Here is a 20683-nt window from a genome sequence, read left to right as displayed (position 1 = left end):
AGATGCACAAAATATAAATTATCGGATAAAGTACAAGTACCACAAATCTGTGCTTAAATACAGCACTTGACTACATGAGTATTTTACTTTCGATACTCTAATGTTTTATTTTTTTTCTGTACTTTTACTTAAGTCCCATTTTGAATGCAGGACTTTTTACGTGAAAAGGAGTAGTCTGTGGTATTTCTACTTTTACTTAAATAAATGATGTGAGACCTTCTTCCGCCGTTCTAGAAGATGATTTGGTAATGAAGCAGTTGACTGTCGGGCTGCTCATGATGAAGCTCTGACGTCGGAGCCTGGGAGGGGTCCGTGAAGGCAGCCTAATCCAGCCCAGCCGCTGAGTAGCCATTTTGGTCCCACCTAAATCAGACAGACCAGCTTCACTTTGGGCCGTCGGAGATGGAAGAAACCGAGTCGACGGCGAGTATTCCAGCCACCCAAACCCTTTGAATCCCTCCGAGAAACATCGCCCGGTGACACTCGACGCCATGGCTCGTTTCTAGACAGAGTTGTGTTAGTGGAAAAAAAGCCCGGGGCGATTTTTGGAAGTGGCGACCGACAGCGCCTTAACGTCAGTTCAGTTAGCTTCACGGACTCAAACCCAAACGGACAGACGGGCTGTGATTTCGTTTGCCTGCCGAGTTTGAACACAGGCCTTGAACGGTATGTCCGCGCCATGTAAATACTGAAGAGGGGAATATTATGCTCTTTGGTGAGGATTTTTTCGGTCCCTAACAGTTCAGGTGCTCGGCTCTAACACGTCCGGTCTGGTTTGAAAATTGTCACGATCCATGCTGAGACTGTTTCCCCCGGAGAGAGCTGCAAAGCGAAGCAATAATCTCAGTTTTCGGCCGTCGGACTGAAGAAGGTGTCGGTGGATTGTGGACATCGGACGGCGACTGGAGGAAGAAGGACGAATAAAAGATGTCAACAAAAACTCCTTTGCCCACGGTCAACGAGAAGGTGACGGAAAGTGTAAGTATAAAGGCTTGTTTGTTGGGATATTTAGCTAGCTGCACTTTGGGTCAGTGCTGTGAAATGTCGTTGAATTGCTTCGAGAAGGACGTGGAAGTTTGGCTGAAATTGTGGCGGATTGCTGCCGTTTTTGTGCACTATATGACTGGATGATAGTTAATTGTCTCACACGGGGTGTTACACTTTGTTGGTAAATCGTAAACAAGCATATCCTCTACGTCAAACACGCCCTTTAATTTTATTCAGTGTCTATTTTTGGCATTTATTGCCATGTCCTTTATAATTTTTATCGGCGAATGCTAAGTTTTGATGTGACTGCAAGTAATTAGGATGTAGTCGGGATATTTAGGCCTAACCACGGACAAAACTACAGTACTTTGCCTGCTGGTTCTGGCAGGCAACAGTAGTTTCTGTTCCGGCCCGCTATTGGCTTCGCCAGCTGTCACTCAAAGGTTTCAACCGTTCAGCTTCCAAATATGGGCTTCATTAGTCCCGCCTCACGGTGACCAACAGAATATCCTGTCTAAAAGAAGGCCGTCAAGGTGGCAACAATGAAGCTTCCGGTTGTGATTTTCAAAATTAAACCAATCTCTACCGCGTAATATGGGCATGAAATTGTATTGAACGGTTTATCTTTTGTAATATCATGATCAAATATCAAAAATCATTTCCACACGTGCAGTGTCCAGAGTGGAAAGCTTGACAGGCATAGCAACAGTAACTAAGCAGAGCGGGGCTTAGCAAAGGGTCAGTTTGCTGTTTTGACTTGATAAATGATCGAAGAGTCAGCGGACATCAGAACTGTCAGCCTTTAGTTTGCTGTCAATCGACTTATTGTTTCAGTGCGACAGAACATTAACTCTTCACAGGAAGTGAAGCCATGTGAGCTGCTGTACATTCATATTTTATTACCATGATGTACCTTGAGTTGCAAATATGTCTTATCTAAAACGTCTGCAGCTGTTTTGTACATTCTCTTGTAATGCCACACTTCATCCTGCACCACTGTTGGACTCAGTGGGTCGTATAGACTCATACTCCACGTATCTCCTTCTTGCTGTACCTTCACCTTACGTTCCTCTGTTCTCCCCATGTCCCCTCTGTGTAGCTGCAGCCCGGCAATGTCCACATGTGGTATCAGACTCTCATGACTCATAGCGGGAGCAGAGATAAGTCTTATCCTGCACAAACAGGGTGAAGCTTTATTGATCCCTGCGAGGGAAATTAGGCCATTTCAGTCGCTGCACATGCAAGCATTCAGTAGCCAGAAAAGACGGCTTGGAACAAGTAGAAGCAAGAATTAAAACAGAAGAGATAATAACTCATTGATGGGCCAAAAGACAATTAACAGACAAACCTTTCTGATAAATGTTTAAGTCAAACATAAATGTCAAATTAAAACTTGACTCTAGCTTCATGACACAGAGAGAACAGCAGACTGAGGTCTTTTAATTTGAAAGGGAGACACCTGGTTTCCGGTTTTCGGTGAGTCTGCCTGCAGCGGGCTTGACTTGGCATCGGCGCGTCCTCTCCTGCTGTCTCCCTCTCTGGTCTCTCTGTGGTGATCTGGGCTCTGAGTTGGGGGAAATCTGGTGTTTGGGAATCTATGGGCATCATCGGCGAGGCGCTCCTGTCCAAACATGACGGGCTCCCAGGCCGCCAGGAGACACCGCAGCCTCGTGAGTAACCGCCGAAAAGGAAACGGGTCAAATTCAGCACAGATTCTTCTTTTACTGACAGGAAGTTGTGAACGGGAAAAATGGACGTGGTGTTTTGTTTTTTTTTTTTCCCTTTATGATCAGCAGACGATGGCGGAAGGAGACAAAAATACAGTTTAACGTTCCCACAGGCGTCTTTTTTAGGCGGCGTGTCTGTGATATTCAACAGTGACCTTATCCCAGTTGATGGTATTTTTATCTCCACTGCTATCGCTGTTGAAGTCCTAAAATATTCCTTTAGTCACTTAAAGTGTGTGTGCTGCTTAGTCCAGAGTTTGAAGTGACCTTATTGTGGTTTTCTGGCATTTTATATCCTCTGTTATCTGAGAACAGTTCATGTAAAGTCTGCAGTGTAGTTTATTGTGACCTTGTCCTACCCCATGGGAACTTAATTGACTTTTTATTATATGACTTCAGCTGTAATATCAGCTCAGAAGTAATGCAGCGACAGCTTTTAGTTGCACCGTGGAAAGAAAAGCTGCAGTAGTGATGATGGTTCTTTTCATGTTTGACCTCTTTTAAAGTCTAAACTCTTGTAAATTTTCCTACTTCATCATTGTCCTTTTCATTGTGTGCAGGATGAATGGGGTCAGTTAGGTTTGTGGAGGGGAGGGGAGGGGAGGGCCGGGGAGGGCCGGGTGCGGCAGAGGACACCACCAACTGCTAATGAGGCATCAGTCGGTCAGTCGATACTCAGGCCGCACCGAGTATCTATCAGATTTTTTTTTCTTTATTAGTTGGTGGGACACGGAGGGGTGCATTTGAACACAACACCCGAAAAATCAATCCCTCCATTGGTGGTGCTGTGAGAGCTGTGCACCGAAAACCACCAGGCCAGACTTGTTCATGCTCAGAGAGCCGGACTGCAGCGCTCACTGTGTTCTGTTAAGTTTCTGCTATCTGAATTTATTTCTTTTACTTGTTTTTGCGTGTTGTTTCATCACAGCCTCAAGCAGCAGAAACATGTCAGATATCCCGAGTCGGTCAGTCGAAGCTGGAACTGTTAGCTCTGTTAAAATCGCTGTCAGACTTCATCAGGGAGAGGAAGATAATCAATAAACAGAGCTTCCCGTGTTCCACACAGCAGACGCTAATGTGTGTAAATATTACTTCAACCGTCGTCTTCACACTAAACTGATCATGAGATGAGATGCACGACGATCTGGTGGTTATGAACTCAGTTTAACAGTTTCCTGGGTTAAATCCTGGTAATCCAGAGCAGGCGTGTGGTGACAGTATGTGAACCAGACCGCTGTTATGGATTGACCCTTTTCCCTTATCTGTTGCTCTGCGCTCTGCTGAAGATCCTGTTTGCACAAAGTCTGCATGCCGACCTCAGGATGACTTTGACTCACAGTGTTGAATTTAATTTAGCTGTTTTTTTACGTCACCTTTCAAACATGGAGGCACTAAAAGACGCTTTGCATTTAGCAGAATAAGCATCAGAACAAAGTGGTAAAACAATCCAGAGGAAAGTTTCTGTTCCGCTCGTGTTGTCTGAGGTACGTGCTAAGAAGCTAACCAGCTGTTGTTCAAAACAAGGCAAGAAAATGAGGAAGACGTGGGCAGAAATATCTGAAAGAAGCAAAAAATGTCCTCCAGTTGAGGACGTACGTCTGCTCTCCAGTCAGGTCACATTTTTTCACTTTAGTTGTTGGTGATCTGTAACCGAACGTGACTTTGGTTAACATGCGGGCTCGGTGAGTCTTTTCAGTGCTGAAACTCAATCTGATTTCCATTAAAATCAGCAGGTCACACATCAATAAGCAGCAGAAAACGTCTCTCAATGTCTGAAGTGTTTGTCTTCGTTATGATTTAAAGTTGGTCAAAGGCAAATTCATCTGCAGTAGTTTTTATAACTCATTTAATCATTCAAGTCATTTTTCTAGAATAATATTTGAAAGATTAACCTGTTCCAGGCTCTTAAATGGGAGGATTTGTTGCTTTTTTTGTGGTGTCACTTGATAAAAAGTGAACATCTTTGGATCTAGAGCTGTCGTTCTATCACCTTTTAAACATTGAAACCAAACAGTCCCATCTTCCCCTGCTTCGAGGCTGAGATATTTGCACGATGAAATGGTGAAACTGCCTGGAAAAGCCTGAGTTTATCAGCCATCTGTGGCTGGCGGAGGAAAGCTTACCTTCCTCGTCTGGATGCAGGACTATAAATATCAGTGGTTTTTCCTGCAGAGCCTACGTGGATACGTCACAGCGGGTCAACATGAGTCACGGCTGATACATGTCGACGTTTCACAGCGAGAACGATTCACCGACCCGCTCTCATCTAAAGTAATGTGTTCTTTTCCGCAGCACACGTCTCACAGTAATGGACGCCAGGAGATCAGCACGCGCTCAGCCCGGACCGGCGTGCGATCCCGCAGCTCCGAGGAGCCGCAGCAGCCCCACGTCGGCAACTACCGGCTGCTCAAAACCATCGGAAAGGGCAACTTCGCCAAGGTCAAACTGGCCCGACACATCCTCACCGGCAGAGAGGTGAGCCGCTCGCAGAGAGAAGTCAGGCTTCAGGTGTTCAGCTGACGCTCAGAGAAGCTTAAGACCGTCCATAAAACAACAGCATCAGGTTAAAATATGTGACACAACGGATTAAAACAGACAAAGTAACAGCAGGTTTAGAGGCCTTTTTGGAATGATGGAAAACAGGTGAATTAAAATGTGTGATATCTGTAATCTTCCCAAAATGTCAGATTAATACTGTAAAAAAATACTAAAAGTACTCGTAGCCCCCAGAAAACTGCTGTGAGCCTGAACGTCAGCAGCGTCAGTATTATCATGAAATCTGACCACACCCACAAGATCCAATGTCCACTTAAATGAATAAATCAGACCAGCTTCAGTCAGACCTCGGCACTTCACACTGTGACTAAGAAATCAGCAGAAATAAAACAGTTTTTCTCACCTGCTTCAGGCGGAGGGAGTCTGTTCTTTTACACTTCACTCCGGCTGAGCTGGTCTCTGTGAGCGTGGCAGGAAACGACAGGCTGCTGGCCTGACGCTCACTTTATGTAATCAATCGTACCTCAATACTTCTTTTGTATCAATGGAAATGTGGAGTGAGAAAACTCTCAGCACCAAAGCTGCTCTGTGTTTGCAGCCAGACCGGTGGTCCTGTGTTTTGGGCAGTACTCTGCTTGGCTGTAGTATCAGGTGTACTTCAAACAGCCCTGTGCGCTGACGGGTTCGCTGCTCTAAACCTCGTTGGCAGTAATGGATGTTTGCAGGAGGAGCCGCTGCTGCTGAGCGTTTGATTTGTCCATAATTGATGAAGAGACAGAGCGAGCCTCCTCTTAACACGCCGTGCGACATTTAACCCGACGACGGCTCTGTTCCCCTCAGCCCCCTCCCGATTTTAATTATTCGGCAGTCGCATTTTGTCGCAGTTTTTAATGTGGAGGAGGAAGCTGAAACTGTCTTTCTGCTCTCTGATTGGCTCTTAAAATGGTGGTTTTCCCTTTGAAACAGATCAAATCAGTGTCAGTGTCCCTCCTTGTTTTTGTTTTTGGTTCCTCTTCCTCTTTTTCACACTTCTCTGCTGTGACGTCCCATTTCGCTCATTTTCGATGTTTTTTTTTTTCTCTCCACAGGTGGCAATTAAGATAATAGACAAGACGCAGCTGAACCCAAACAGCCTTCAGAAGGTAATCCACCCTCTTCTCTCTCTTCTGCTGCGCTCTCACGCTGTGCCGGAGTTCAGTTATAGATTCATGAAGCACAGCAGATTGAGTATTAATTGTGTAAATGGGAAGCAGGGCATGCTGGGACGGAGTACGTGGCCCCCATATAGAGTTCAGAGCTTTTATCATTTTATGGTGGTGCTTTTGCAGCAGAGCCGATGTTTCCGCCCTCCGTCAGCTGTTTCGCACGGCAGGTTTGGACTGTAAAGCTTGTTAAGACGCAGCCTGAGGCAGAAAAAGTCGAGTTCATCTGTGATCGAGTTTGGTTTGATCATCTCTGTTCAGCCTGTAAAAGTTTGTCAAGAATAAACTGTTCGCATTGACTGGATCCTTCAGACAAACATTAAATTCTGCAGTCCTCAGCGCAACGGGGAAGCCTTGAATGTCACATGACCAGCAGTCACATGACACAGATTCAGTGAAGAAGCACAGACCTGTGGGCTGGAAATGCTCAGTTTATAGAGGTTTGATTTAGAGCGTTTTAACTGAGTTCTGCTGCATTAAAGACGTTTTTGAAGCTGCTGCTTCCGCTGAGGTTCAGGACTTTTATACAGCCGAGAGAGACGAGTCCTCAGTGAGCAAGACGTGGAACTGCTGCTGCTTCAAGGGCTTAAAGGGCTTTTAAGGTTTGAACATTTATTATCCTCGCTGAGGAATGGAACGTGGTTCTTCTTCTACCTTTCTCCTCTTCACGCAGACCAAACCAGGAAGCGTGTTTGCTGTTAAAATGCAGATTTCAGGGGCGAGTTTGAGCTCCTTGTGCTCGCCGTCCAATCCAAGTTTCACTTTCCGGTGTGAAGTCATTGAGTCGAGGCCGAGCTGCCCGTCACCCCGCGTCCCCTCCCTCTTTTTGCACACACTCATTAGCGAGGTGTGTGTGTGCGTGGTCGCTCTGATTCGTGCCGCTGTGCGTTTTGGCTCTGCCTCTCGGCCTGGACGTGGTTTCGGGAAAGTCGACTATATCGACTCGGCGGCCGTGGCTCCGGAGGCCTTTTTGCTCATCATACAGAAGAGGGGATGGGGCAGAGCGCGGCGGCGGCGGCCGCTGCTGCTGGTGGCGATGATGTGTTGATGCTCAGCCGGCCCCCGCCGCTCGGCTCCTCTTTCCCTCGGCCTCTCAGCGATCGGCTAGTGGTTTTCCATCGGTTTTTCCAAAGCTCCATTGATTGTGGCCTTTGTATCTCAGAGGCCCGGGCCCTTTGGCGTTGGCTGCGACGCCACCCTGACAGAAAAACACTGAGTCATGACAGCGCCGTTCGCGGACACACAAAGCGCGAGGCTTTTGTCGGCGATCCTTGTTGTTTTTAGGTTACTGCTTTGTCACAGTCAAAGGAGAAAAACTCTTTGAGGAATTTGTCAGGTTGTTTTTCCTGTCGTTCACCGGGGATTTGGTTTCCTCGCATGTTTATTTTAATGACTCGGAGCACACTTGAAAAGAGAAACTACATCTCAGTACTTTGAAAATCATTTTTCATGATTAGCACGTTCTCCTTCCTGCCTCGTGTTTCCGTTTATACGCTAGCTGTGTTTTTTCTTCTGGGGTTGATAAGCTGGATAATTAAAATCAAAGGAAATCCTGAATTAATCTGTGGAGTAATTTAGGAGTCTTTAGGTCAGTAATGGAACCTGGCCCTAATCATGCAGCTTTCATATCACTGCTGTTTAAGGAATAGATCTGGAGAAGCACTCATTTGCTTTCTTGCCAAGAGTTAGATGAAAAAATCAATACCACTCGTGTCTGTACGACAAGAAATAGTGTGACATAAACCCCCCTGAACCACAGCGCTTTGTTCTTACGTTTAAGGTGTTTGGACCAGGTAAAGAAATGAAATAAGAGGTGCTGGTTGGAGGTTTTTGTCACCTATGGACAGATTGATGCTTTCCCTGTTTCCAGTCTCTAAGCTAAGACAAGCTAAGCTAAGCTAACGTTCTGCAGGCTGCAGCTTCCTATTGAACGGACAGATGTGAGAGTGAAATCAATCTAACACACACAAGAAAACCAACACATATTTCTTAAAATATTGTACTGTTCCTCGATAATTAGCCCCATTCCTGAAAGTTCCCGTAAATCAGCAAAAACTCTAACTCTGCTCATAAATGAGTCGGTGAGCCACGCTGTTGTTCAGCATCCGTGGACGCTCACAAGAGCAGCAAATGTGTGTTCATTTGCTGAAAATTATTAGCAAATAAACGCTGTACTCGCTGGCATTTGAGTAACATTTTCTAGAACTTCAGGGCCTAAATGACTGGACCTTAAAAATGACAGTAAATATTTGTAAGCTGTTTTTAAAGATTTCCTCAATGAGAGCCGCAGAGCGGCCGGGGAAGCTGGGAAGCACTGAGACGAGCTAAGAGGCTGATTTTGATCTTTTACTGGTGTTTTTTCAGTAAGAAAAATCTAGAAAAACGCCGTCCTAATCCTCTGAAAGGCTCGACTGCTCGTCATCAGGCCCCTCAGGTGTGTGTGTGAGGTGTGTTCAGGCTCAGGTGACTTTCGACGGATTGGATCTGGTGTTTATTTTTCTCGACTCTCCTCTTCCCTCTGAGCCGGTGCTGCTGGAACAGACAGCCTGCATCAGCGGCGGCACCGCTGCGTCCTGACCTCTTATGTAACTGGAAGAATTGGCGAGAGGCTGATAGCGGGGGATATCGTCTCCGAAGCCTCAATGTTTATTTTCAGCCTCTGTTCTTAATAGTTTGGAGGAGCTGAGTCGGCGTTCACATCTGCCTTGTGCTGGTGGTAAACCGTCTCCCTGCGTCCTCGTCCAACCTGCTGAGGTCCGTCTTGTTGTCGCCTGGGTCAAAGGTCAAAGGCGAGGGAGCGCGACGCTTGGAGGTCTTGATTAAATGTAAACATTGTGTGCAGACGCTGTGAGCCTGGGCCGGCCGGCCTCCCCGCGCTGAGGTTTTGTTTTTCATGAAGCGGCTGCAGGGCGCTTATTAAAGCCTCGCACGTCATTTGATTTTTCCATTTTTCAAGCTGGAGGCAGAAACTCTGCAGCGCCTCGTAAAAACCATTAATCCAACGGGAAGAAGTGTGTTTGTGAGGAGCTTTTCTTCTCCTTTTATTTAAAAATAACAGCTTTATCGTGAAAAAAGACAAACGTTTGCAGTCTGTAAACCTCTGACATCATTAACTGGGCTCAGTTCTTGACTCCAGTACTTTTTGACTACTGGTTTGAATTCTGCTGTGAAACACTGAAAACTAAAGCGGCTTCAGTTTCTCACTCTGGTTTGATTGAAATCATCTTTTTGACTAGTTGCAGAATTTGTCCAGTATGACTAACAATTAATTCATCAACACGTCCTGTAACTCTGAGGTCGTCCACTGATGGCATCAATCAATTATTTATTCAATAAAATGTAAAAACATTGTGCAAAATGCTCATTTTTTTGTCCAACCAGCAGCTCAAAATCTTCATTTACTGTCAGAAATGACAAAGAAAAGCTGGAAGCTGGATCCAACAGATGTTTGACATTCTTACTTAAAAAATAGCTGAAATGATCAATTGATTATCAAAGTAGTCAGCAAGTAATAATTGATTGATGGCCTGTAAGTTGCAGCTCTGGTCTGAACCAACATGGTGACTTATTAAATAATTCTATCAACATTCTGCTGCACAAAATTATTACGACATAATTATTATTTTTGGGACTTTTCTCTGATATTTTAAGTGAAATGCAGAAAACAGTTTTCCCTTTTCAGGCCTCTCAACACAATTCAACGATCTCATAAAATCCCTCTTTGATTGAACTCAGAAATAGAACCAGGCTTCATATTAAGAGTCCACAGACTCAGAAGCAGCCGCTGAAGTTTGTCCGCCTGCAGCCGTCGCTTCATTTGTGGCCTCATAACTTCAGGAGAGACAAACTTTTCTGTACAGTTTCCTAAACTCTGCGATCGGAGCGCCTGATTTGAGGCAGAATGTTTATTCCCTCAGGTTGGTTTGTTTGTCCAGATGGGAACAAATCTTCAAGAGCTGAGCCGAGCAGAATGCACTCTGGGTAAACTGCAGTCCGGATATTTTTCCTCTCTGCTGAAATAAACTCCGAGGGTCACTTACAGCAAATGCTTCGACATCCATCGGTCTCAGCTGATGCTTCAGGGGCCGTGACTCACCTCAGGCTCTGACCTGGTGGGATGGAAGTTAACCAGAAACACGCAGTAAATGATCTAATGTTTGTTTACAGGCCTCAGATCAGTTGTAATTGAGGCAGCAAGGGGAAGTTTTCCACTTAGGTTTGGACTGAAGATGTGACTTCAGCCTCAAACCGTGTGTCAGTCGTCCAGAGGTGCTTCGTATTGATCACAGGACGGATTGCGTAATCAGGACGGCGGCGTGTCATGGCGGTGGAATGACTGGATCACCGGCAGACTTACGTCCTCGAGCTAATGGTTGTATTGTGCTGTGAATCATCCGCCTCTCTCGTGTTTTTCCACTCATTCTGTTTACTGCACAACATACCTGACAAAGTGTTCCCATGCACTCGTCCGTTCGCTGCTTTCAGCCTCCCCAGGTGTCAAAAGAGGCTTCTATGTAGAACAGCACAGACTGCGTCAAAGACTTTACAAAGTCACTGCGTTCGGAGTGAAAGTGTTGTTGTCTGACAGCCTAAACACGCTGTTTCAGAGCTGCTGGTTTCCTCCAGTAATCAGCAAAGATGGAGCTTCTGTGTCTTCAGTGTTTCTGCTGTCACACAGAAAGCAGCTCAGATTTATTCCTCTGTACTTTGAGAGCTCAGGAGAGTATTTTCAGGATAATGATGGGCGGAGAGCGAGATCACAGGCACAGTGTAATGACAGTGAGGAGACCTCAGGCTCGCTGCACAGCTCCTCTTCTTCATCTGCGCCTCCTCCTTCTCCTCGTCGGCAGCCACACTCGTCCTGGCTCGGTGTGTTAACATGGCCTCCAAACCGGTGGACTCCATCCCGGAGGCCCCGCTGACTGGAGTTCACGATTAACCCTGTAGAACCGGGTGTGAAGGGACATTTATTATCTCACTTCCTCCCACAGCCGGCGCTCACTGCAGGATCCCAGTGTTCAAATCACTGTTTTGAAGTCAAGTGATTTGAAGTTGTACTTATTGTCTTCAAACAATTTAGATTTTGCCTTTAAGCTGCTTTCTCGGCAGAAATAGAGGACGCACAGAGATGGATGCATGGAGATGTCGTCCCCATGTTCAACCTGGGTGAACTCACCTGCACGCACTCAGCCCCCTGTTTTCTGTTTGGATTTTTCAAAGCAGGCAGAGGTTTCTCTAGGAGACGTGCTGCAGTGGCAGAGCTAACTGAGCTGTCACGAGCGTGTAACTGCTTGAATAATGTTTTGTGTCTTTTCGTGCTCAAGTGACAAAGAGCAGAAATGTAAAGACGTTTCCTTTGATGACACGAATCTCCTGCGGTGCCCGGCGGTGCAGAGGGCTCGCTGCGAAACATAAAACTCCTCATTTATTCTCGACGTTTTTACAGCCTTTTGTAACTGAGCTCAGGCAGCTCGGCGTGCAGCGCCGAGGCTGAATGTGAGAACGTCACCCGCTGGTCGCCACCATCTGTTTGCCTCTCAGGCAGACACCAGCAGGCCAGGGTTCAGGACAGAAGGCGTCATCAGGGCGTCCCGGGGAATCTGTGGGTTCGAGTCTGGCAGCGAAACCTTTCGTCGGCCGCGCTCGCTTTGCCGCCGTCGTTTCTTTCACTTTCCCACAGAGAGAACAGATTTAATGCTCAGAGATGAAGGAGGCGAACGCACCAACAGGCCACAGCTCGCTGTCTCAGCGAGGTTTGGCTGCTTTCTGATTTATAGAAGTAAAACTACAAAGAGCAGAGAGCTGCTGCAGCAGTCTGTCAGTCCAGTGATGAGCTTATCAATTAAAAACATCTCACGTGTTTAAAATGTAATTATCAAGCGTTTGGAGGTTATAGATAACCGTATCATAAAGATAAATGAGCAGAAATCACAAATAAACAAGGATTTCCTGCCTGGTTTGTAAAAAATGAAGCTGTAAAAAGATCTCACAGCTGAAATCTGATGTCAGGTCAGTGATTCATCCAGCAGAACATGTTTTTCAAGGTTTTAATACTTCATTTTATAAGAAAGTAAGGTTTTTACATTGAGGTTGGAGCTTTGATGTTGGAGCACGTCTTCATTTTCTTTGTTTGAAACTGTTGACTGTTTTTCAGTTGTGATGACTTTGCCCACTATTTTCTGAGCATTTTACAGTCTAAATGATTATTTTACTGTACAAAATACGTCATTAGTTGGTTAAAGTCTTCCTCAAGAAGAACAGATGAGTCGCAGAAGAATCAGCGTGGACACGTTTATTTCCTGAACGAGATGTTAAGAGTGAAGCTGCAGGAAGGTCTCATGAAGTGCTGCTGAAACTGTTTGTCAGTTCAGCTGGAAAAAATTGACAGTTTTAATAATTTATCTTGAAAGAAAGCGAAAATGTCGAGGATGTGGTGGTCGCCGCTTTAACAGGGTGATGATGTCTATCATTATTAGTGGCACGGTGGCCATTTTGACAGCATTCTGAGCTGTGACAGCTGAAACTGGGACGTGTGGTGATGCTGTGGATGTTCCTCTGTTTGTGTTTGTGTTCTCCGTCTATGCAGCCTCACACGCCAGCTACCAAACTGTGACTACTCCCGCCCCATCAAACTTTGATGCCTTTTTATATTTTCATGGAGAGTGAGGTGTAGTTAACAGTGGATCAATAATAAATTACGCTCCTCTTTATTCCTCTCTCAGCAGAAGACTTAAAAGCACTTTCGGCCGTTACAAATCTGCTTGTCTGGTCGTCCTGAATGCTGATGGGGAGGACGGCGTGCGTTGACCGAGTGTCTTGTTATTAGTGCAGAGGGCAGAGATGTGATGGTACATGTTAAACTTCATTGGGATCCACTGCTCCACCCTGCTGGGCGGCGGCGGCGGCTGTAGCGGCGTCTCTCCGGCTGGTTTAAACTGACGCTGTGACGAAACGATCACATTTCCTCGACTAATGTGTTGATGTTGGCACAACACAGAGGCCAGTGTTCGTGTCTGAACCCGTGACCTCCTGAGTGAGACCTGCTGCGCTGATGATGTGTTTCTTCATCGCCAGGGACGGATCAGATGAATAGACAGACCATGGGCTTAAAGTTCAGCAGCTTAGTGCAAACACGCCGCATCTCATGTCTCCTTTATTCCTGGTTTTGAAGATGGTGGTTTGAACCACTTTTATATGCCGGCCGAGTCGCTGCATGTGCTGCCCTCAGCTTCGTGTTTATGAGGTCACCAAATCCAAAATATCCCTGTTAACTGTGTTGAAATGTCAGATTATGACATTATTTTAATCCTGAATGACACAAAGTGAACGAGAAACGTTTCTTTCTTTTCAGCTCTTCAGAGAAGTTAGAATAATGAAGATCTTGAATCATCCCAATATAGGTAAGTAAAACCTGTGTGTGTGTGTGTGTGTGTGTGTGTGTGTGTGTGTGTGTGTGTGTGTGTGTGCGTACAGCAACGTGCTGCCAGCCTGTTGTCTTCAGTTAGAAGCTCTGTCTGTTCAGCTTTAAGCTTTTTTGGTCCTTTTTTATTTCAGTTAAAAGTTCTTTAAAATCAAACTGTCCTGCAAACGTTAAAGTTTCACTAAACATGGCAGCCGTCTAAAAGAAGAGGACAAAGACTGTGTCCTGTGCCAAAAATGCAGCTGAAATTTTATAACTTGGATGGAAATTTGAAATAATTTTAGACAAAATCTGGAACATATAACGTCTGATTAACTTGGTGGCTGCTGTCCTCTGAAAGCGGATCTGACTGATGAGACTGAAACTGGAGGGTCATTCTTTCCGCTTTGTTTTGGGATTAGAAAATGAGGCGGTTTTGATCAATAAACAAGAGAACGCGCTGCCCGGAGCAGTCGAAACTTTGGCATCAAACCGTCGGCTGCAAGAGGAAATACCAACAACACCAAACCACTGCAGCAACAACAAGCTAATGCCATGAAAACCTCAGCTGCTGAAGGCTCGAACATGAGCTGGATGGAAGCAGAGAGATGAGAAATGGCATCATGAGCTGCCGTTCAGGGAAGCAAACGGCTCTTTTCATTAACAGTCCGACGATTCGTTTCTTTTCACTGAATGTTTAGTGGAGAAAATGTCAGAGAACTGTTAAATACGGATTGTAGTTTCCTAAAGCACAAGATAACTCCAAGGAGATGTTAAGTGTATTAATATAAAAGACAAGAACAACAACATTTAGATTAATACAACATCATGAATAGATGATTTCGTAGGAAAAATACCTTCAGTGTGCTTCACAAAAGATGAAAAATACACTTAAAAAGACAAAAGACATAGAAAGGATTGTATTTCTTAAAAAAGGGCCAATAAGAGAGATATTTGAAGTCAAATAAAATTCATAGTAAATCACAGAAACTGTGTTTGGGAAGTTCCCATTGGTCGATGGCTACTGGCTGGTTTGATTCCTGTCTCAGTTTCACTGTCAACTGTTCAGTGAAGGCAAAGATGCTGAAAAATGCTCAAAAATGATCTTTGAATTGACAAAATTACTGAAGAAAACACTGCACCTGAGGCTGAAATGCAGTAAAAGTATACATATAAAAGACACAGAGCAGCAAATCCTCCCATCCGAAGCTGGAATCAGTGAATATTTGGCTTAAAAATGACCAGCAGCTACTTGATTATCCAGACAGCTGCTAATTATTTATCGATCAATCAACTGATCGCCGCTCTGGTGGTCTTCATGAGGACACACATGCCTCTGAAACGTCCCTCTTTTGTCCTTATTTACCTGTTAATAAGCTTATTTATACAGCATGCGCACACACCCATGAACACACACATGCATGTTCTAAGACGCACACACACACACACACACACACACACACACACACACACACACACACACACACAGCATGCAGAGACGAGCCTGCCGTGGTGCACTTGGTGTTGAGACGGGATTCCCTGATAATTACTTTTAATTTCCTTTCTCCGTGGTCTCCTCTGCTGAAATGTGCCTGTAGTTTCCGGGGAGGCAGTGAGCACTCGTACTCGCACACAGCCCAGCGCTCTCCATCGCTACCTCTCTGTTCTCCCTCATTGTCTTCATCCCACCTTGTCTATATTTAGCAGTGCAGCCCTCAGCCGCTCATCACACACTCCTTTATATCTGTGAGCTCAACACACTGCAGTAAAAAAACTGCTTTTGGACTTAACGGTAAATGTTGAGTGCTGCTAAGCTGGGCTGGATGCTGTGAGGCTCTGCGTGCGTGGTCACGACACACACGCACACGCACACACACACACACACACACACACACACACGCACATCCACGTGACTTCCCTCTTCACCTGTGCTCTCTCCAGGTGTCTGTTCGGAAACATTTCTGCCGTTTGCGTCCATGAATTCATTACTGTCTCTGTCTGAATCTCCGCCATCTTAAAAATCTAATTGAATTCCTAATTTCCTGCCTCTGTCTGTGTCTCTCTCTCCTCTCTTAGTCAAGCTTTTTGAAGTGATCGAGACGGAGAGGACGCTCTACCTGGTCATGGAGTACGCCAGTGGAGGTGAGACCTTAAATAAAAGCGTCAACATGTTGCTCTCGAGCTTCTGCAGACTCAGGTAGACTAAACGAACCTGCAAGAACAAAAAGATATAAGTGATCTGAACAGCTGCTGCACAGAAGACCAAATGCAGTGGGTAGAAATCTGCACGCTGTGTGCTGCTCCCGAGGTCCCGAGTATGATTTATTAACACAAAATGTGATAAATGTGCCTTTTAATAATTTATGTACGTTGGGAGCAGCAGAGTCTACCTCTGTCTGAGAGGAACACACATCTGAGCAAAAGCATCACATTTACTGTTTCTCTGCAGTTAAATTTCAGTATTGATTGTTCTTGCAAGTAATGACTATTTTTATAATCAATTAATCTGTTGATTATTATTTCAGTGAATCAGTTATTAATCGGCTAAAAAGATAAAAGCTCACTTTTATCATTTCAGAAAACAAACAAAGCCTTTTCCTCGTCGTGATCTCAACACCAGCGAGTTTACCTCTGAGTTTTGTTTTGGGAGAAGCTTCCTTTAAGTTCTCCTTAGCATCACACACACACACACACACACACACACAGAGGACCTGAAAAGCACATCTCCTCATTGATTTCTTGGAAAGGTCGCGTTCAGACCGCTGAGCCAAACGGAGACGACAAATTGTGAAGATCTGCTCTCAGAGGAGCAAATCATATTACCACTGACATGGGACCTCTGATCATAGGCAAACTGCATTAGAGCCTAATGAGCTAAATCTAATATTTCTTCTACTTTGGGATTGATTTTCGTGGAATTCAGGCAGAATCTGAAGGCGACCCCTGAGCTCCATCTGCGGCCCTGGTTGCGGTCTTGCTGTGATTCAGGGCTGCATGGATTCATGCAGAAACTTGTAGGTTTCAGTGACAGATCTGGTCATGAAACCTGTTAACTGGGAAGGATATTGAAAATGCAAACTCAGTGGATAGCAGGAAACGTTCTCACCAACCTGCAGTCAGACAAATGTAAGACAAACTTTATCTGTGTATCACTTTTCCTTCATCAAGGAAATCACTTGAACCAAGTACAGTAAAAAAGAGAGAATGAACATAAAATCAGAAACAGAGAATCCATCTCAAATCACATGGAGTCTCATGCCTTCTTCTTATTCCTTTACTGCAGCGGCAGTAAACAGTTTGAGACTCAAAAGGCAAGATCTTGAAGGTTTTACCTCGTGTGCAAACCAGCATAACGCAGTCTCCCAGTTTCCCAGTGGAAACAGATTCACCACCAGTCCTGATTAACCAAAATCAGCTTAGCTCAGCTGCCCTGTGCTTTAACCTGTGTGTCGGACACAGCCTGAACCTGCTCCAGGTACTATTGGGGGTTTAAAAACACACACCTGCAAGTAACACGCTAAACAAAGGTGAAGATGGTGAACGTCACACCTGCTTAACTTCAGCATGTTAGCAGCTTCACTGTAGATACGTTAGCATGCTGGTGTTAGCATTTATCTCAAAGCCTGGTTATGCTAAAGTACAACCACACAGAGCTGCTGTCATGGCTGTCGACTGATGTCTTTCAGGTAATTTCGTTGCCATTTGTGCGTGATCCTCTCTTTTTACATATATAAAGCTAAAGCAAGATTACAGTTTTCTCGCAACTTTCCAGCCTTGTCGCCTGATCTCATCCCATGCACAGCACGCTGTGTGCCCTTTAGCTCTGACATTAAAGGTGTTAGCTGGCACATTCTGTCTTTAGCAGCTGAGTCAGAGCGGTGAAATTGTTGCTTTTCTCGCGCTCTGAAGTGTAGAAACGTGCGCTCTGGCCGCCTCTGCAGGTCAGCGCTGACAGAGTGGGAGGGCTTCGAGGATTCAGGAAAGGTGGGGGAGGCGTTTGTTGTTGCAGCTTTTGTTGCCTGTCATTTTGTTTAGTTCCCCTTATTGCCTCGGCGTGGACGCGCACACACGCCAGCCACTCGAGTTCAATTAGCACACGAGCGAGCGCCGTCACGTTTTGGCCGGCGGCGCGCTGAAGTGTGGGCCGAGGAAAGGGAAGGGTCTGCTGCCGGAGCCGAGCTCGGCGGCAGCTTTGTGCCTCCAGGAGAGGCTCAGTGTGGAGGAAGCAGCTCCGCTCTCGCCTCAGTATGGTCAAGAAACACCCTCGAACCATGCACATGGGTGACGGTGCAGGCCAGCTGCGTAGAAAAGTTCACCCTCCAGTTATTTTTATCGTCTTATTTTAAGTCGTGACTCACTTTTTGTTTCTACCTTCTTTGCTTCTGTCTTTTCTTTAGTCTCTGACTTCTCATTCACTGCTTTCTGTCTCTTCTAATCTTCGTCATTGTCTAATTCTCTCTCTCTGTGTTTCTCTTTTGCAGGAGAAGTCTTCGACTACCTGGTTGCACATGGAAGAATGAAGGAAAAAGAGGCCAGGGCTAAATTTAGACAGGTACCCAGCTTTCTCCCCCTGCAGTGTTCTGGTTTCACACCTCTGCTCCCGGCTCTGCCTCAGAGGTCGCTGTCCGCCGTCCTGCTTCTGGGACAGAGTCTGAAGACGGATGAGAAATGTCCAAACCTGCCTCTTTCCTCATCACTCACCTCTCAGCGATTGTCACACACGGTCCAAAGTCACTGAGTGTTGTCTGACAGTAAGAAACCGGCCAAACGCTGGACTGTTTTCTGTGTTAACGCGCCGCTTTAGAACTTCTAGAGACACAGAAAGTACAAATCCCAAATCAAGACCTTTTTTTAGTACGTTTCTGTAAAGAACTGCACGTCACTGAGGCATGAAATCATGCATTCACGTCTCATAAAGAAAGCACAGATGATGACAGTTTGTTGTATCAAAGCCTTTGTCAGAGTCGTGTGACTAAACGTGGCTGCAGTTTGACTTGAATCTGCGTCCTGAAGAATTCGAGGTCACATTGTTCTTCCAGCCTGAGGATTTCTGCTCCGTCTCCCACTCCTTTCACTCGAGGCCCACATTAATTCAAGCCATCATTTTCTGTTTTGGTGCCATTCACAGTTTTGCCAAGGTGGACTCTCAGTTCAACTTTGTTCAGCTTTGACCGAGCAAACGGGAGCAGTCAGCCAACAGAAACAGTGGTGCTCTGTGTGCTGTGAAAATGACAAATCATTACTGCAGCGGGTGTTATGACCAACTTTAGTGCAGTATTACTCCAGAGTGCAAACTCTGACATTGCTCATACCGACTGTTTATATTTTATTTCATCACCCACATCAGAACCAAGTCGGATCAAATCACTTCCTTTGGCAGGGAAGGCTGACGTGACGTCCTTTAAAGCCCTGAAACCTTAAATATACATGAGCAGATACACAAACACACAAAGTAGAAGTTAAGTGAGGTGTTCTTCGTGAAGAGTTAAACTCAGACGTCGCTCCGCTGAGGACTGCGTGGGCACGGCCCGATCACATTCTGGCCTGGCGACATCAACAAACAGCCTCACAGCCGTCGTCACTTTCAGATGTTGCTAAATCCTGATCGCTGCTGAGAATTACATGACGTCAGCTTTTTCCAACCACTTAGACCCAATAAAAAGAAAAAAACAAAACCTTTGAAACAACCAGAACTGGTTTTGTCTTTGTGCCTGTTCGACTGTCGAGCAGATGTTTAGTTAAAGCGTCTTCTGTCATTATTAAATGAGCCTTTGCCTGGTTCAGTGTTTGCTGTTCTACTTCATGAACTTGTTTTCAGCAGTGCGGTGTGGAAACGTTGCCTTCAGCAGAACAGAAGACAGCGCAGCCTGTGTGCTGTGATATTGATGAAGCTTCACAGGCTTTCTTACCGTCAGCGCAGGCTGACTCTGGACTGTGAGACGGATGAATGTACAATAGTTTCACTGCACAGAGGAAACCTGCTCTTTCTCACCCTCCTGCTGTCTTCAGCCCCACCTGCGTCGTCTTTTATCTTTCCTGTCAGTGTCGACCACATCTCTTCCTCCTCCTCCTCCTCCTCCACCACATCCTTTATCGCAGTCTGAGAGCCGAACACCAGACATTTAACTCTGCTTGTCTTTTTTCTTGTACAGATCGTATCGGCGGTGCAGTACTGCCACCAGAAGCACATTGTTCACAGAGACCTCAAGGTGAGTTCAGAGAAGCCGCCCTGGCTGGTAGCACAACATTATCTCAGTGAGAGGTGACTTTGTCTGCGCTGGCAGCAGCTTCTGTCAGCCCGGATGCAAAGCAGCCACATGATGGTTTGTTCAGAAGAGCAGCATCGCCGTGCTCTCTGGGGTCCAGGCCCCCGGGGAAATGTAGGCAAAGGTTTAAACATGAAAACAACAAAACCACAAGTGACCTCAGCTTAGAGCCCAAACAACTGGCCATTAGTCAGTTAAAACATTAGTTTCAGGTGATTTTTATCTTAATTTTTGACTCCTCAGGTTTGGTTATTAAGATACTAGAAAACAGAAACACATTAAACAGCTGAAATGAGGAGCTGGTCAGCGGTATCAGTCTGTCAAACATGAGTATTTGCTGGTGTTCTTTATTAAGCTAAATACCTTTGTGTTTTGGACTGCTGGTCGGACAAAACAAGTTATTTAAGTATGTCAGCTCTTTGGGAGAATAGTGATTTTCAGACATTTTATGGACCAAACCATCAGTTGAGAAAAGAATTGCCAGATTCATCATTTTCGTGTCATACCATTGCAATGGTTCATACCACATGGGATTACATGACACATAAAAATACACTGATGTTCCAAAGAAAACCTCATGCTGGTCATGTTCCTCAACCAAAGAAT

The 20683-nt window shown here is 45.4% G+C and overlaps 1 protein-coding gene across 25 annotated transcripts in view; it reads left to right on the top strand.

The window, feature by feature from the left end:
• The first annotated feature begins 308 nt into the window (after positions 1-308).
• Positions 309-20683, top strand: part of mark3a (MAP/microtubule affinity-regulating kinase 3a) — a 47249-nt gene continuing 26874 nt past the window's right edge. For 12 of the 25 annotated variants that reach the window (XM_076748503.1, XM_076748512.1, XM_076748506.1 and 9 more), the window contains exons 1-7: positions 309-978; positions 5007-5189; positions 6299-6352; positions 13764-13812; positions 15888-15953; positions 18293-18363; positions 19964-20020. In XM_076748503.1, the coding sequence (XP_076604618.1) occupies positions 928-978; positions 5007-5189; positions 6299-6352; positions 13764-13812; positions 15888-15953; positions 18293-18363; positions 19964-20020 (531 nt within the window). In that variant the 5' untranslated portion in view covers positions 309-927. Of the gene's footprint in view, positions 979-2486; positions 2658-5006; positions 5190-6298; positions 6353-13763; positions 13813-15887; positions 15954-18292; positions 18364-19963; positions 20021-20683 lie in introns of those variants that run through there. The other 13 variants (XM_076748514.1, XM_076748509.1, XM_076748505.1 and 10 more) reach the window with 2 other exon arrangements.

Source organism: Chaetodon auriga, chromosome 14, assembly GCF_051107435.1.
Source record: "Chaetodon auriga isolate fChaAug3 chromosome 14, fChaAug3.hap1, whole genome shotgun sequence".
Taxonomy (NCBI): Eukaryota; Metazoa; Chordata; class Actinopteri; order Chaetodontiformes; family Chaetodontidae; genus Chaetodon; species Chaetodon auriga.
Note: the sequence above shows the minus strand (reverse complement) of the source record. Positions and strands in the feature narration are given on the sequence as shown.